General features: G+C 43.7%; 1 protein-coding gene across 1 annotated transcript in view; it reads left to right on the top strand.

Moving 5' to 3' along the window:
- The window catches only part of SETD7 (SET domain containing 7, histone lysine methyltransferase), a 49,129-nt gene extending 38,534 nt beyond the window's left edge, over positions 1 to 10,595 (top strand). Inside the window, exon 8 of the mRNA XM_081304783.1 lies at positions 4,847 to 10,595. Within this exon, the coding sequence (XP_081160909.1) occupies positions 4,847 to 5,027 (181 nt within the window). The 3' untranslated portion in view covers positions 5,028 to 10,595. The remainder of the gene's footprint in view (positions 1 to 4,846) is intronic.
- Positions 10,596 to 13,914: the final 3,319 nt, after the last annotated feature.

Consider the following 13,914-nt stretch of genomic DNA (forward strand, 5'->3'; position numbering starts at 1 on the left):
TCCCCATTAGATTAGACAAAGGGGAATGAAGAGAAGGGAGGGGATGGGAATGGCAAAGACAGCAGAATGCATCAGACATAACTTTTCTATGTTCATATATGAATGCACCACCAGTGTAACTCCACATCATGTACAATTACAAGAATGGGAAGTTACACTCCATGTATGTATACTATGTCAAAATGCATTCTACTGTGATTTGTATCTAAAAAGAACAAACAAACAAAAATCCGGACATCCCCACCCTGTGACCTTGGCAAGCCAAGAGATAGACAAGTGCTTCCACAGTAGGACATGCCATAGGAAGAATTTACTTAGCGGTTGTTGTTTTATTACTGCCCTTTTGTCCTTCAGTTTTCTCACTTGGGGCTGGGGGTGTCGCTCAGTGATGGAGCACCTGCCTAACATGCATAAGGCCCTGGGTTTGAACCCCAGCAATGCAAAAAAACACAAAGGATAAAATAAAAAATTTAGGATTATCTGAAATTACTCTGTACAATGGAGAAAGTTAGGAAACCCTTTTTATGATGTGAAAGGAAGAGAGAAATAAAATCCTACGCCAAGGGCATGAAGTTTCATAGAAGAGCACCATAAAATCAGAGCCCCAATTATCTGATAATAAAAAGGCATGAAGTACTGACACCTGCCACAGTGTGATGAGAGTTAGCTGCATTACGCCAAATGGGAGAATCAGGTCACCAAGGCCACATATTGGGTGATTCCATTTGTATGAAATGTCCAAAGGGAGAAATCCATGGAGACAGAAAGTAGACTAGTGGCTGCCTGGGGCTGGGAGGTCACCTAAGGAGTGACTGCTTAATGGGAGTGGGGTGTCATTTGAGGGCAATTAAATTTCCAAAATCAGATGATGGTGATCGATTCACAACTTTGTGAATATTTAAATACCGCAGAATTGACTACTTTAAAATGGTGAATCTTATGTGCGTGAATTATATATTAACAAAGCTGTATTTTAAAAAGTCAAATACCCTGTCCCCCTTGGTGTTCAAGCCTGCCCTTCCATCTGCTCGTTGACTCTCTTCTTGGAAACCTCCGTTGGTGCGGAGCTTACTGTTATCCACAAAGGCAATTGAAAGAGACAGCATGAAATTTGCCTTTGGGTTTTGAGGACTAGCAGGTTTCTTTTATTGAGCCTAAATGGGTTTTCCTATAATATTCAGCTCTCCGTCCTAATTGTCTCTTTCCTGTGGAATCTGTCACTCTCTCTTCTACATGATAGCGCTGCAAATATTTTAGCAGCTTTCACAAGCCCCCAAATGTCCTCTTCCCAAAGCCAAGCATCTCTGACTGTTCTCTGAAGGATACAGCTGGGCTTCTCTATTGCCTCCTGAGCTTGACCTGAGCCTGCCAGCTTTTCCTGGGAGCCAGTGAGCTGCTCCTGACCTTTTCTGCTTCATTATAACTGCAGCTCCTCAGGTCACCCAGGTTATTAGCATAAGCAAGAGCAGATCGTAGGCAGTTCATGTGCAGGGAAATTGCCAAGAGTTGAAGGTTCCTCAGGAATGTCTCCTCTTGCATCCCTGAGATGGCTTAAAAAATCATTCTGGCAGTAATCTGCTCCCTTTGGCAGCCAATAACAAGCACTGGAGCTACAATTTCTGTTCAAAGAGCGGCAGAAATGGCAAAGGACATGTGTCAAGTGAAATGAAACTGACACTGTTATTAACAGCAAGGCTTTCATGGCCAGTGCATTAGCCAAAGCATCACCCCAAGCTGCACACAGTGAAACAACAAGGCCCCTAAAGCATGGGAACTAACCATCATAAATGCCACTGAGACCACTCCTTTAAAACAAACTAGCTCTATGATTCTATTGCAAGGACATGATTTTTCTCACCAGAAGGAAGAGAGCACAGGAGACAAGAGAAAGTTCTATTGGTGCAAATGCAAAAATGCAAGTCTCTTTACTCGGAAGGGCTTTTTTTTTTTTTTTTTTTTTTTTTTTTTTTTTTTTTTTTTTTTTTTTTTAACTGGGGATGGAATTCAGGGCTTCATACCTGTTAGGCATACTCTCCACCACTGAGCCACATTCCCAACCCATTCTTCAGGTTTTGCTTTGGTTGTTGGTTGGTTGGTTGGTGTGCAAACTCAGTGTGATCAAACCTTAGTTATTCGGGGTCAGGGGAGGACTACTTGAATACTAATCAAATGTAACATTCAAATTGCAATTCATAGCATTCATTTATTTCCCAACACTGGTATTGTTACATACACTTTAATATAAGTAAAACAACACCACTTTCCTAAGCTGTTTTAAATGTAACCAGGCACAAAATGTCAAATGGACACAGACAAGATCTTTCCTAGCTGTAAATATAGGTAACATGTGGACAGGGGTCAAACTGCTTGGCACAGAGGTTTGGGTTGATGGCCAAGCATGCATCTGAAAATGGTCAGTAACTACTCTGGGTACTTTTTTTTTTTTTTTTTTTTGGTGGTGGTGGTGGTGCTGGGGATCACACCCAGGGACTCACACAAGCTAAGCACATACTTTATCACTGAGCCACACCCTAATCCTCACTTTGGGTGATTTTCATGCATTTTCTCATTTGATCAGCCCAGGAATTCAAGAGCCCACTTGTATTACTGTCCAGATTTCAGACCAGGAAATGCAGATCAGGAAGGCCCAGGGGTTGGGAATGCCCTCTCCAAGAGGATCAACACTGAAATAAGTTCCTTCTTTTCAATCTGCCCATTATCTACTCTGAAAACAATGATGATGAGCAGGAGAATGGAAATACAAGAGGATTATAGAAACCCTATAGGCCAGGAAAAGGCAACCCAGGATTTTTTCAGTGGGTCAGAAGATTAATCAGAGCTCTAGTTCAGGAGTGCAGTTTTTTCCTTCATCCTGAAAGAACATGATGGAAATTATGATGAACATTTTAATTTACAAAGTTGTGATTTTTTAACAAGGAATTCCTCAATCCCTGGTGCAGGCATCTCCTTTGTGATGGACACAATCTGATACTACTGTGTGCTTACATGCTTACACATGCTCATACACACACGCACATTCACACACAAGTTCACACATAGGCATACTCACACACACACACAGTAACTAATATTAGTCAAGTCCTCTATTGTACCAGGATTTGTGTGGGGTGCTTTCTATGTGTGACCCCATTTTGTCACCATGATGACCCCATAGGGTAAGTCTTACTAGTATCATTATGATTTTATAGATTAAGAAAGTGGGATTCAGAAATACAAGGTGGAGGGGCTGGGGGTATAGCTCAATTGATAGAGTGCTTGCCTAACATGCACAAGGCCCTGGGTTCAATCCCCAGCACCACCACCAAAGAGAGAGAGAGAGAGAGAGAAATACAAGGTAGAGTTTCCAAGAAGACCCAGTAATATGTGTGGACCCAGGACTATCAACAGAGTCTTTTGACCCCAAGTTAAGCATCCCTTTGGTGAAATAGTATTTTATCATAAAAGAGATGTTCGTGATGTTTCATAAAAGGGACATTTAACCTGGGGTCAGGAGACTCTGGTGTCAGCTCTGGTAGGACATTGAGTCCCCTTTGGTGTGAGGTAGAGGTTGCTCCTTTTTATTCCACATGGAAGATAGCCCCAAACCTCAGATGCTCCTATCTCCACCACCAACAGAGGGAGTCAGCCAAACTATCATGTGCACCCCAACTCAGGGCCCTTTGTTTAACATATGACTATAAGTGAATGAGATTGAGTTGGCCAAATGCATATAAAAATAAAACAGATTGCTCTCTGGCCATGTTGGTCTTAGATCCCTTTCAGCAACTGTCAGGGGAGCTAAGTCCATTACTTATTTATGCACCTGTTGTGCAGGGCGCTGGGCAGGTGAACAGTGGTGGGAACCTGTGGCAAGTGATTATAGAGTGTTAACCCCACTTCTGGTTCTGAGAGGATTTTACTAGGAGGAGATATTGTTCCCTTCACAGGATGCTTCCCACCAAGGGAAATATGGAAGAAACAGGTAGGCAGAAAGGTCTAGACTTCCCTCTTGGGAAGAAATCTTCATCTATTCTTATGCTAGAAAGTAATACTTCCTCTCTATGGATAGGGAACAATACAAATGGGGGTTTTGTTTTTTTTTTTGTTTGTTTGTTTTGTTTTGTTTTTTTTTTTTTTGCTTTTGAAAAGCCACAAGGCTGTCCTTACAATTCCAAAAAAGCAATCTGATCAAGCCTTCTTTCTGCTTGAGAAATAGCCAAGGAGCCTGATGCTACCAGGCAGTGAGCTGAACTGTGGGAAGCTGCACGGGATCTCACTTTTCTTTAAGGACAGGTTTTTGTTGTTGACCCTGATTGTTGCTTTAGAAATACAGAGTGCCATAGCCCAGTGCAGTGGCACATGCCTGTAACCCAGCAAATAAAGAGGCTGAGACAGGAGGGTCACAAGTTCAAGGTCGGCCTCAGCAACTTATCGAGGCCCTAAGCAACTAAATAAGACCCTGTTTCAAAATAAAAAGGATGGTGAATGTGGCTCAGTAGTTAAGCATCCCTGGGTTCCATCTCTGGTACCCCCCCCCAAAAAAAATAGAGTGCCCAATATGCTCAAAATGGAAGATAAAGCAGTGCTTTTCAAACTTGAATATGCCAGTGAATCTCCAGGTGTTGTTAAATGCACATTCCCACCTATGTCTAGGCATGGCTGAGATGCTCTAGTCTAATGAGCACTCAGGTGAAGCAGAAGCTGGCTGACCTGTGCGTGCACCTCCAGTGCCCTCCAGCGGTGCCCAGGCAAGAGCACATGGGCTCATCTGCACTGGCCCTCGCTGGCCTTTGCCTGTCCCTCCCAGGTCTGGCCCTGGCATGACCGTGTGCATCTTGATGTCTAGGTTTGTCCACCCCCGCTTCGGGCCCATCAAATGCATCCGCACCCTGCGAGCAGTGGAGGCCGACGAGGAGCTCACAGTTGCCTACGGCTATGACCACAGCCCTCCTGGAAAGAGCGGGCCTGAAGCCCCCGAGTGGTACCAGGTGGAGCTGAAGGCCTTCCAGGCCACCCAGCAAAAGTGAAAGGCCTGGCTCCGGAGTCCAGAGACCTGGAATAGAAACTTGGATCTATGCACTACGTTTATCCAACAATGGGACAACCAGGGACTGCTCATGCTGTGACATCACATCCTCTCACCCTGCGTTAGCAACGACTTTCTCGCATACTAACTAGGTTTGACTGTATTACTCATACCAGATTTAAAATTAGCTAGCCTTGCAACAACGTCTTACTGAGAGGTCTTGCCGAGCGCCGACACAGACAACACCATGTACTTTGGTGGTTCAAGTCTAAACCTGTACCACGTTCAGAGATGCCAAATGATTAGACTGAAAAAGGGAAAGGGGTTTTTTTTTTTCAGTCATTTTTTTGTCGGGGGTTTTCCATGATGTTTTTCCTACGGCCAAAGCAAACTGTCGTTACGCTTGCCTTTGTGCCGTGCTGGAGTAGAGAACGACGACATCTTTATTCTCTCAATGTAGGATAATTTGCCTTTTAACCTTTGATCTGTATCTTGCAATAGAATGGCTTTGTTTCTTTTCCTAGTGAACAGAAGCCCACTTGAGTTACTCCTCTCATTCCCTATCATAGATGCCCTTCACAGGAGAAACTTCCACATGGATTCTGCATCCGTGGCAATGTGTACGTCTCTCTGGTTCTTTCTATATCATTATTTCATTATTATGTCCTAATATAAGTACTGGCTCCTAAGGCCAGGATATTACTATAGAATTATTATTCTCGCATGTAAACAAAGATATCTTTGCTTTCAGATGTGAGAAGAAATGAATTTGCTTTGTTTGCATTAAGTTATGGAAGAGTTGTAATATATACTTTCAGAAAGAAGAGAGGAAAATTAGTTATTTCCAAGCAGTAACTGTGGCAATTTTGCAATATCTTCAATAGTGCTAGCTACTCTTTTTTCTCCCTGGGTACACATTACATGTACATAACCTAGCACAGCCTAGCTTGGGGTGCCCAGTGCATTGAATTCAGAAGTCAAACAGAAAACTTGAATTCTAACGCAGAATTCAAAAATTTATTTTAAATCAGTACTATGAAAGCAGACATACTGATCACTAGGTACAAATCAAACCTTAATGCTAAAACCCTTCCTCGTTGTAATTTCAAAGCACTTACCTGTAAGCTAAGAGTTCACACCTGCATACTTTAAAAGCATTATTGATAGCATTTCAGCCATTTCACAAGCCATGTATAATCACCACTACAGAAATAAGGAAAAAAAAAAACCCTGTTTTTTAGTTTAGCATATTAGATCTGTAACATAACTGGGGTTGCTCTGAGTGAATTCTGAGAGCTGTCATTTTTGATAAGCCCCCTCATCACATGCCATGGCTCTGTCTTCTTTAGCCGCCTGGACAGATGAGGTGGCTGGAAGGCCTGGGAGCAGCAGTTGTGCCAGTCTGCAGCTGTCAGCTGTGCCACCTGTCACCTCTGTCGGTTTGGTCTTGAAAGCTAATGCCTTCCAAGTTGTGCAGAGAGCTCCAGCAGATGAGATGTGCTTGCTGGAGTGGGAGAGAGTGAGGAACCCGGCAGAGGAAGTTCCCTGTTGGTTGTCAGTGACACGTTGTTCTCACCAAACCTTTGACAAAAGTGCTTGATTCGGGGCTGCTCCCGATTTTTGGTTGAGGCGGCCTCTGGGCTCAGGGTTCAACCCCCAGGACAGTGAATGACAGGGCTGCTCTTCTCTTTGCAAGGACAGGCTTCCTGGAACATCTAGCTGCCTCCTCTGCAGCTAGATGGCAGTGGTTTTCGGAGAATCCAGTTGGATCCCTGTTTATGAGCTTGAGCTGCCAGTTCCCACAGGAGAGGAAGTTGTCAGGCTTCCAGAAAGATCTCCCAATAGAGTTTTTAGATGAAAGGCACCAGGATAGGATTGCTTCTATTCTGTAGAAAGAGACTGGTCTGTGAACTGTGACAGGTGGGCCAAGGCTCTGGATTTGTATTTTGATAGGTGCTTTAATTTAAATGTGTCCCAAAGTGAGTGACTGTCTTCAGGAGAAAGATGGCTTTCATCCACCCTGTCATGACCTTGGGCAGTGAAACCTGGGCTGGAGGAGAGAATGCAGGTCATGCCTCCTCACAGCTGGCTCAGTCATTTCGTGCCTGAGGATGGGTGGGCCTGAGGGTGGTTTCAGTGGGGTATCATTTCTATTCTAAAGGGCTATTCTTATCCCATTCAAATGGGATTTTTTTAAATATATATTTTTTTGGATAAATGGGATTGGAGAGTTGTAAGTTAATTGATTAACCAGATAATCAATTCTCCACATCAGTGAATGCTCACATTCTGGGTTTAAAACCTAGCGGTTGTCTGTGACCTTGCAACAAATCAGAGGAAAGAGGAAATCTCTCTGTGTCTTTCTCCCTCTTCTCATACTCACCTGTCTTCTAGCTCTTGTGTCTCTTTCCTCTTCCCTCTCCGTGCATGAGAACTGCCTGGGCTTCCGTGTGGAATGATAGCGCCAGCCCATCTCTTTCTCCATGCAGAGAGCCTCTCCTCTCTTACTAGTCTGTCTCTCTCTCTCTCCCTCCCTCCCTCCCTCCCTCCCTCTCTTTCCTTCTCTCTCTCTCTCTCTCTCTCTCTCTCTCTCTCTCTCTCTCTCTCTCTCTCTCTCTCTCCCTCTCTCTCCCCCAAACTTCTGACTGTCACAGTTGGCACTCAGGGGGTGGAGATTCACTGTGTTGGTAGGTAGGTGAAGAAGTTGATGGGGGGGGGGGGTTCCATGAAGAATTCACTGTTGAGGAGGTAGGGGTTTGCTCCTTGGTTGAACCAAAGTGGAAAAGCTTCAGAATGTATTTTTCTGCTTTTTACATGCTTTACAAAAGAACATAGGAAGCAACCGAATCAAGTGGCCTTAGCATAGTATCTCCCACATATGGTGCAGAATAAGGACTTGTGCTCTCCCAAAAGAGCCAGCACCTGTGTGTGCATGACACCCTGGGGTCAAGGGGATTCACTCAGAGCTCTCAAGCCAATCCCTGCATGACTAGACCTTGCCTTAGCATCTTTTCTATTATGAATATTATCTTGTGTTAGAGTTAGGAATAGGAACTAATCTGTAAGAGCATGTCCCCAAATTGGCATTTGTGTGGACTAACAAGAGCAACGGGGAGGATTGAATTTCTGACACAAAGAAATGGTGAAATTAACAGTGACCGCTGAGGAGGACTTGAGCTTTGTAGTACCTATTCTGATTTTAACCAGCTTCACCCCTGGTCTTCCTGAGCACCTGAGAAGGGAACTCGTTTTTCAAGATCTCTTTGGACCTATCTGGGAATAGAGTTCAACCTCTTTGCCCTGTAGGTTGATCAAACTTGAAAAACTATTTCCTCATCATGAATAACCTGAAATAGCCAACAAGGTCAAATATAACCATTTGCAACATTTAATTGTAGCAAAAGAAGATTTCACTGGGCTGGGGACTAGCTCAGTGGCACAGCATGTGCCTAGGAAGTCTGAGGCCCTGAGTTTCATCCCCAGCACTGCGGAAAAAATAAAATTGCATTAATTGTGAACAGTGAAGTAAAGGGTTGTCTTAGTGAGACAGTATGTGGCACTTTTAGTTATTTTCATTTAATGTGTAAAAAATTAAATCACTCAGTGCAAAATGCATTTAAAATCCTCCAAGAAGACAGAGTTCTCTGTTTTGTTTTCAAACCCTTGCCTCAAGTTCTGTGTTAAGAGTAGTGATTTAGAATCCAGACATCTTTTGTTGTAGAAAAACAAGCAAAACTGTGTTGCAAGATGGATAGTTGTAATGTTAATTTGCCACAGATCAAAGGTTCACAAAATATATTAAATTTACATGTACTTGAGGTACCTCAATAGATTGTTTCTTTTCTTGGATCTTTCCTTGAGGAATTTGGAGCTTTGGTGTCAGGTTTTTGGGTTGGTTTTTTTTTAAATTCTAAATTTAATTTTTTTTTCTTTTGCCAAATGTGTGCGTACATATTCAAAGCAATGAAACGATTTCAAGCCATACAACCATGGGGGTGGAAACCCTTTTCACAAATTTTGATGTGTTTGTATGTAAATAGATGTTTGTATGAAATATTTTCATGGTAGAATGAATATATTTAAATGAAGTTGAATTATTCCAGTGCTATTTAAACACATTACAAAAAATTTTGGTGAGAATTATCTGAGTCTATTGAGATATAATGCAGATCAATTTTGATTTTTAAAAATCAAAAAGCCTACGCACGACTCTGACCGAGGCAGCCTCCTGTCGGTCTGTCCGTCTGTCGGTCTGTCCGTCTGTCGGTCTGTCCGGAGAGAGCCCCGTAGGCTTCGCCAGTGCCTCCGCCGCTTCCTGGTGGTTAGTTTGGTGCTAATGAAGGTGTGTCCGCCTTTCAGTGACTCACTAGGGGCCCGGGAGCCAACCCGGGGCATTCGAGACACCGGTGCAGTATCCGGAGCACAATTTCTTTGCAGGGCAGCAGAATCAGAAGCCAGACCTGGCCGGGTGAAGCCCGGCCACCAACCGCCACCCCTACTGCCTAGTCACAATGTCAGGGAGGCTGCCCTCAGTGGAGTTGGGGCTCAGACCCCAGGGTGGGACTTCACGGTTTTGCCAGCGATCCCTGCCTTCTGACCTCCACCTCCCAGGGAGGGAGGGGAAGGCAGCCGCCGGCCAGGGGCGTATTTCTCAGCACAGCCCATTCCCTGTCTCAGCTCTGGAAGACTATGCACCCCAGCACCAAACTTCCAACCAGAGAGAGAGACGTCCTCGGATAACGGGAATCCTTGCTTCCTCTGTGACTTTACTCGCAGTTGTTAGAAGTCATCCAAATATCAAGACCACTCCCATCCCTAGGCATACCTCCCAGCCCCCTGACTCTTGAGTTACTGGGGGGAAAAAAAAATCCTTTATAGTGACATTGGACTTGAGTGGGTTGTTTTGTTCTTGTTCATTTTGGTCCTGGATATAATGAAATATAAACATGACAAATTTTCACTGTGTATACTAGCAATATGAACACACATGCCAATGTCTCCTAACAGATCTACTTGGTTACATTTCGGGGTTACTCTACTTAATCTTGATTGCTGTATGGAGAAATGACAGGGATGACATAAATGCCTGCTTATGGTATAAGAAAGTTATGTCCATGATTCTGAGCTCCCTACTTTAAAAGTTTTTCCTCTCTGTTCTCTTTTTCTCCTAAAAATGCATTTTTTAGGTTGTGAGGTATGTTTAAGGAGTGGAAGCCAGGGGGATGCTTCCGGCATTCGCCGCAACCAAAAGTCAACCCCATCTCAGTTAAGAAGCATCTTTGGTCTTTTGTGGAATTTGAACAAAATCTATGAGCCTTATTCAATATCTATAATTCTATGATTTTTTTAAATTATGGGAAATTAATGGAAGATGTTTACATGAGTAATGTTTGCCCTTACTGTGTTATGAATGAATTTTTTGTAGCGTGTCTGGGTGCATGTGCAAGAGAGTAGGAAAAATGTTTCTGAAACAAAACTTGACAAATATTTGTAATGAAAAGTAAATTTAAAGATTGCTATAATTGCGCTATAGAAACAATGCAAGTATTAAACAAAATATACAATCATCCGCCTTTGTCTTTCTTTGGTTGAAAAAACAATGTTATTGTCCTGCAACTAAATTACTAAAAACTTTACATTACAAATTGTTTAAAAATGCTCTTCAGCCTTTTCCACTTTCAAAGCTTTGCAGTAAGATCTGAGGAGGAGAGCAGGAGGGGAAGGAAGTAGCTGAGTCCCCAAATACTCATGAATCTTGAATCATTAGCCGCAGCACCAGAAGTGAATACATAAGTGTTAAGGAAACTTATCTGAAAGCTAAAAAGCTTCAACTCATGGCTTACGGAAGATATCTTAAAAAGGTCAGACATTGCAGGAGATTTTGGCAATCTTATGAGGCATTTGGGGTGAAGAACCCAGGAACTTATTCCTGCCCACTCACAATCTACATTTCTAAACCATCCCCTCCACTATTCCCAAAACACAAAAGCCAACGACAGAGAGTCGAAACAGTGCTTCCTTCTTGGCTGGGTCACCAGGACCCCAAAGCAGTTAACCTCAGGGAGTTGGGTCAGGCAACCTGAGACTCAGTTAGGCCTCACCTGGAAGAGGACATAACTGCTCTCCTGGCTCCTTCCATTGCCCAGTCCTTGATCTCATCACTCCTCCTTCTGCAGAAGAAAGGAAACAGAAACAAGGATGATGATCTAAGTGGACTTGGGTCAGCTCCTCGGCTTGCACAGGGAAGTCCCACACTGGATCTTAAGGCAGGTCTGTCCCCACCAGCACTCATGGCTTAGACCACAACGGTGATATCCTTCCCTGTGGGGGAAAAGAGGTGTAGAATTAAAATTTTAATACAAACCAGGTAATTCTAAGAAGCTAAACTTTCAAAAGTGAATCAGGCAGCTTCCCTGTGGGCCCAAGAGTTACAGAGAAAGGTCATGTGAAGAAGATCTAGACCAAACACTGCTGGTGTCAGTAACCATCCAGGGAGACTTGTTACTGAAACCTCGATCATTCAACCTGCCCATTCAGCAGTCACCTCCAGGTGAAGGCACCAGCCATTCAGAAGTGGGCTATCTTACTCCATTTCCTGTTGCTATGATGAAATACCTAAGATGGGTAACTTGTGGAGAATACAATTATTTGGCTCATAGTTCTGGAAGCTGGGAAGTCCGAGAGCACAGAGCCGGAATCTGCTCAGCACTCCCTGAGGGCTGTGTGCTGCATCATGACCTGGCCACAGGCACCACGTGGCCAGTCAGGGCAAGTGTGTGTCCACTCTCATAAAACCACCAGTCCCCTCCTGGGGCCCACCCTGATGACCTTCTCTGTTCCTAATTACCTCCCAGTGGGCCCACCTTCAAAAACCATCAGCATATGAGTTTGGGGATCAAGTTTACAACACGTAAAATTTGTGGAACACGTTTGTTTGGGTTTGGATGTGAGGTGTTCCCCAGAAGCTCATGTGTGAGACGATGCGGGAATGTTCATGGGTGCAATTATTAGATTATGAGAGCTGTGACCTAATGATTGAAATACCATTTGATGGATTAATCACATGACTAATGGGTAGTAAGTGTTGGCAGGTAGGGCATGGCTGGAGGAGTAGGTCCTTGGGGATTATATTATCCCTGGCTCAAGCTCTCTCTGCTTCCCGTCTGCCATGAAGTGAGCAGCTTTCTTCCACCATGCCCTTCAGCCATGATGTTCTGTCTCACCTTGGGCCCAGAGCTCTGGGGTCAGCTGACAAATGGACTGAACCTCTGAAATCATGAGCCCAAAATACACTTTTCTTCTTCCAAGTTGCTCTTGTCAGGTCTTTTGGTCACAGCAGTGGAAAGCTAATACAACGTTTTCTTTTTCTTTTCCTTTCTTTTTTTTTTTTTGGGGGGGGGGGGCTGCTGGGAATTTAATCACCAAGCTACATCTCCATCCCTTTTTATCTTCTTATTTTGAGACAGAGTCTTGCTAAGTTGCTGAAGCTAGCCTTGAACTTGTGAACCTCCTGCCTCAGCCCGCTGAATCACTAGGATTTAAAGTTGTGCATCGGCATGCCCTGTTCTAACACAACATTTGAACCATAGCATAGTCATCCAGTTTGAACTCAGCATATGATTGATTTGTGGTTGTTTATTAAGATTCTGCTCCCAAATATTACAGAAAATAACTTTTGTCTAACTCCCCCAAAACATGTTGATGAATTCAGTAAATGTGTTTTTCCTAAAGTTTTGTTTTGCTGTGGGAGGAAAAGAAAAAAAGGCAACATTTGATTTCAGAGCTTCACCTCTTATAGTGTACAGTATAGAGAAAGGGGATTAACAGTCATCTCAATTGGTACCAGGTTTTTACTTCTACAAGTATGAGAATGCTTCTAGCTTCAAATATAAAAATCCAAGCTGGGCTCAGTGGCACACGCCTGTAATCCCAGCAACTTGGGAGGCTAGGATGAGGATCTCCAATTTGAGGCCAGCCTCAGCAATTTAGCTAGGCCCAAAGTAATTTAACAAGGCCATGTCTCAAAGTTAAAAAAAAAAATGGGCTGGGGATGTGGCTCACTGGTAAAGTATCCCTGGGTTCAGTCCCTGGAGAAAGAAAGGGAGGAAAGAAGGAAAGAGGGAAGGAGGGAGGGAGGGAGGGAGGGAAAGAGGAAAGAGAATCCAACTCAATCAATCGGTTTTTGTAACAAAGAAGACCACCACCTCACAGGAACTGTGATTAACTGTCTTCACTCGGCACTCTTCTCCGGATCTTGGTCTCATCGTACCTTAATAAGATCTACATCTAAAAATGCCTGACCCTACATCTCAGCAAATTCTACTGTCTCTGCCTTTAAGAAGCAGAGGATTGAGGGGTTCAATCCTCAGTACCACCAAAAAAAAAAAGACAGGGTTCAGGGCTGGGGGGTGCATCTGCGTGGTGGAACTGCACCTGTCTGGCATTGTCCAAAGGCCTGCGTTTGATCCCCAGCTCCAAAAAAAGAAAAAGACATGTCTCCTACATTAGGAAGTAAGGAATCAAGCATGAGGTCTATGGTTTTGGGTCTGAGCCTCTAAGACAGGAGTAATCACTTAGTGAAAATAAACTGTCACCTGGGCTAACCTCAATCTCCCACGCTCCAGTTTTTGTTTCCAAAATAATCCATGAATTTCTTCATGGTCCAGCTCCCTCTTGTGGTAAGAATTTATTACATTGTTTCTTACAAGAAGACAGAGAACAGAGCTATAGGGAGAGGATGATTTAACACATTTTAAAAGCAAATGTGGAAATTTGACCAGTGGGGTGGAGGTGAAGCACATGTGAGGTCCTGGATACAGTCCCCAGCGCTGCTAAACAAGAAACCCAAAACAAACAAATTCTTGGCTAGCCTGGCTCCTTGGTGTACA

Source organism: Spermophilus citellus (genome assembly GCF_964194105.1).
Source record: "Spermophilus citellus genome assembly, chromosome: 8".
Classification (NCBI taxonomy): domain Eukaryota; kingdom Metazoa; phylum Chordata; class Mammalia; order Rodentia; family Sciuridae; genus Spermophilus; species Spermophilus citellus.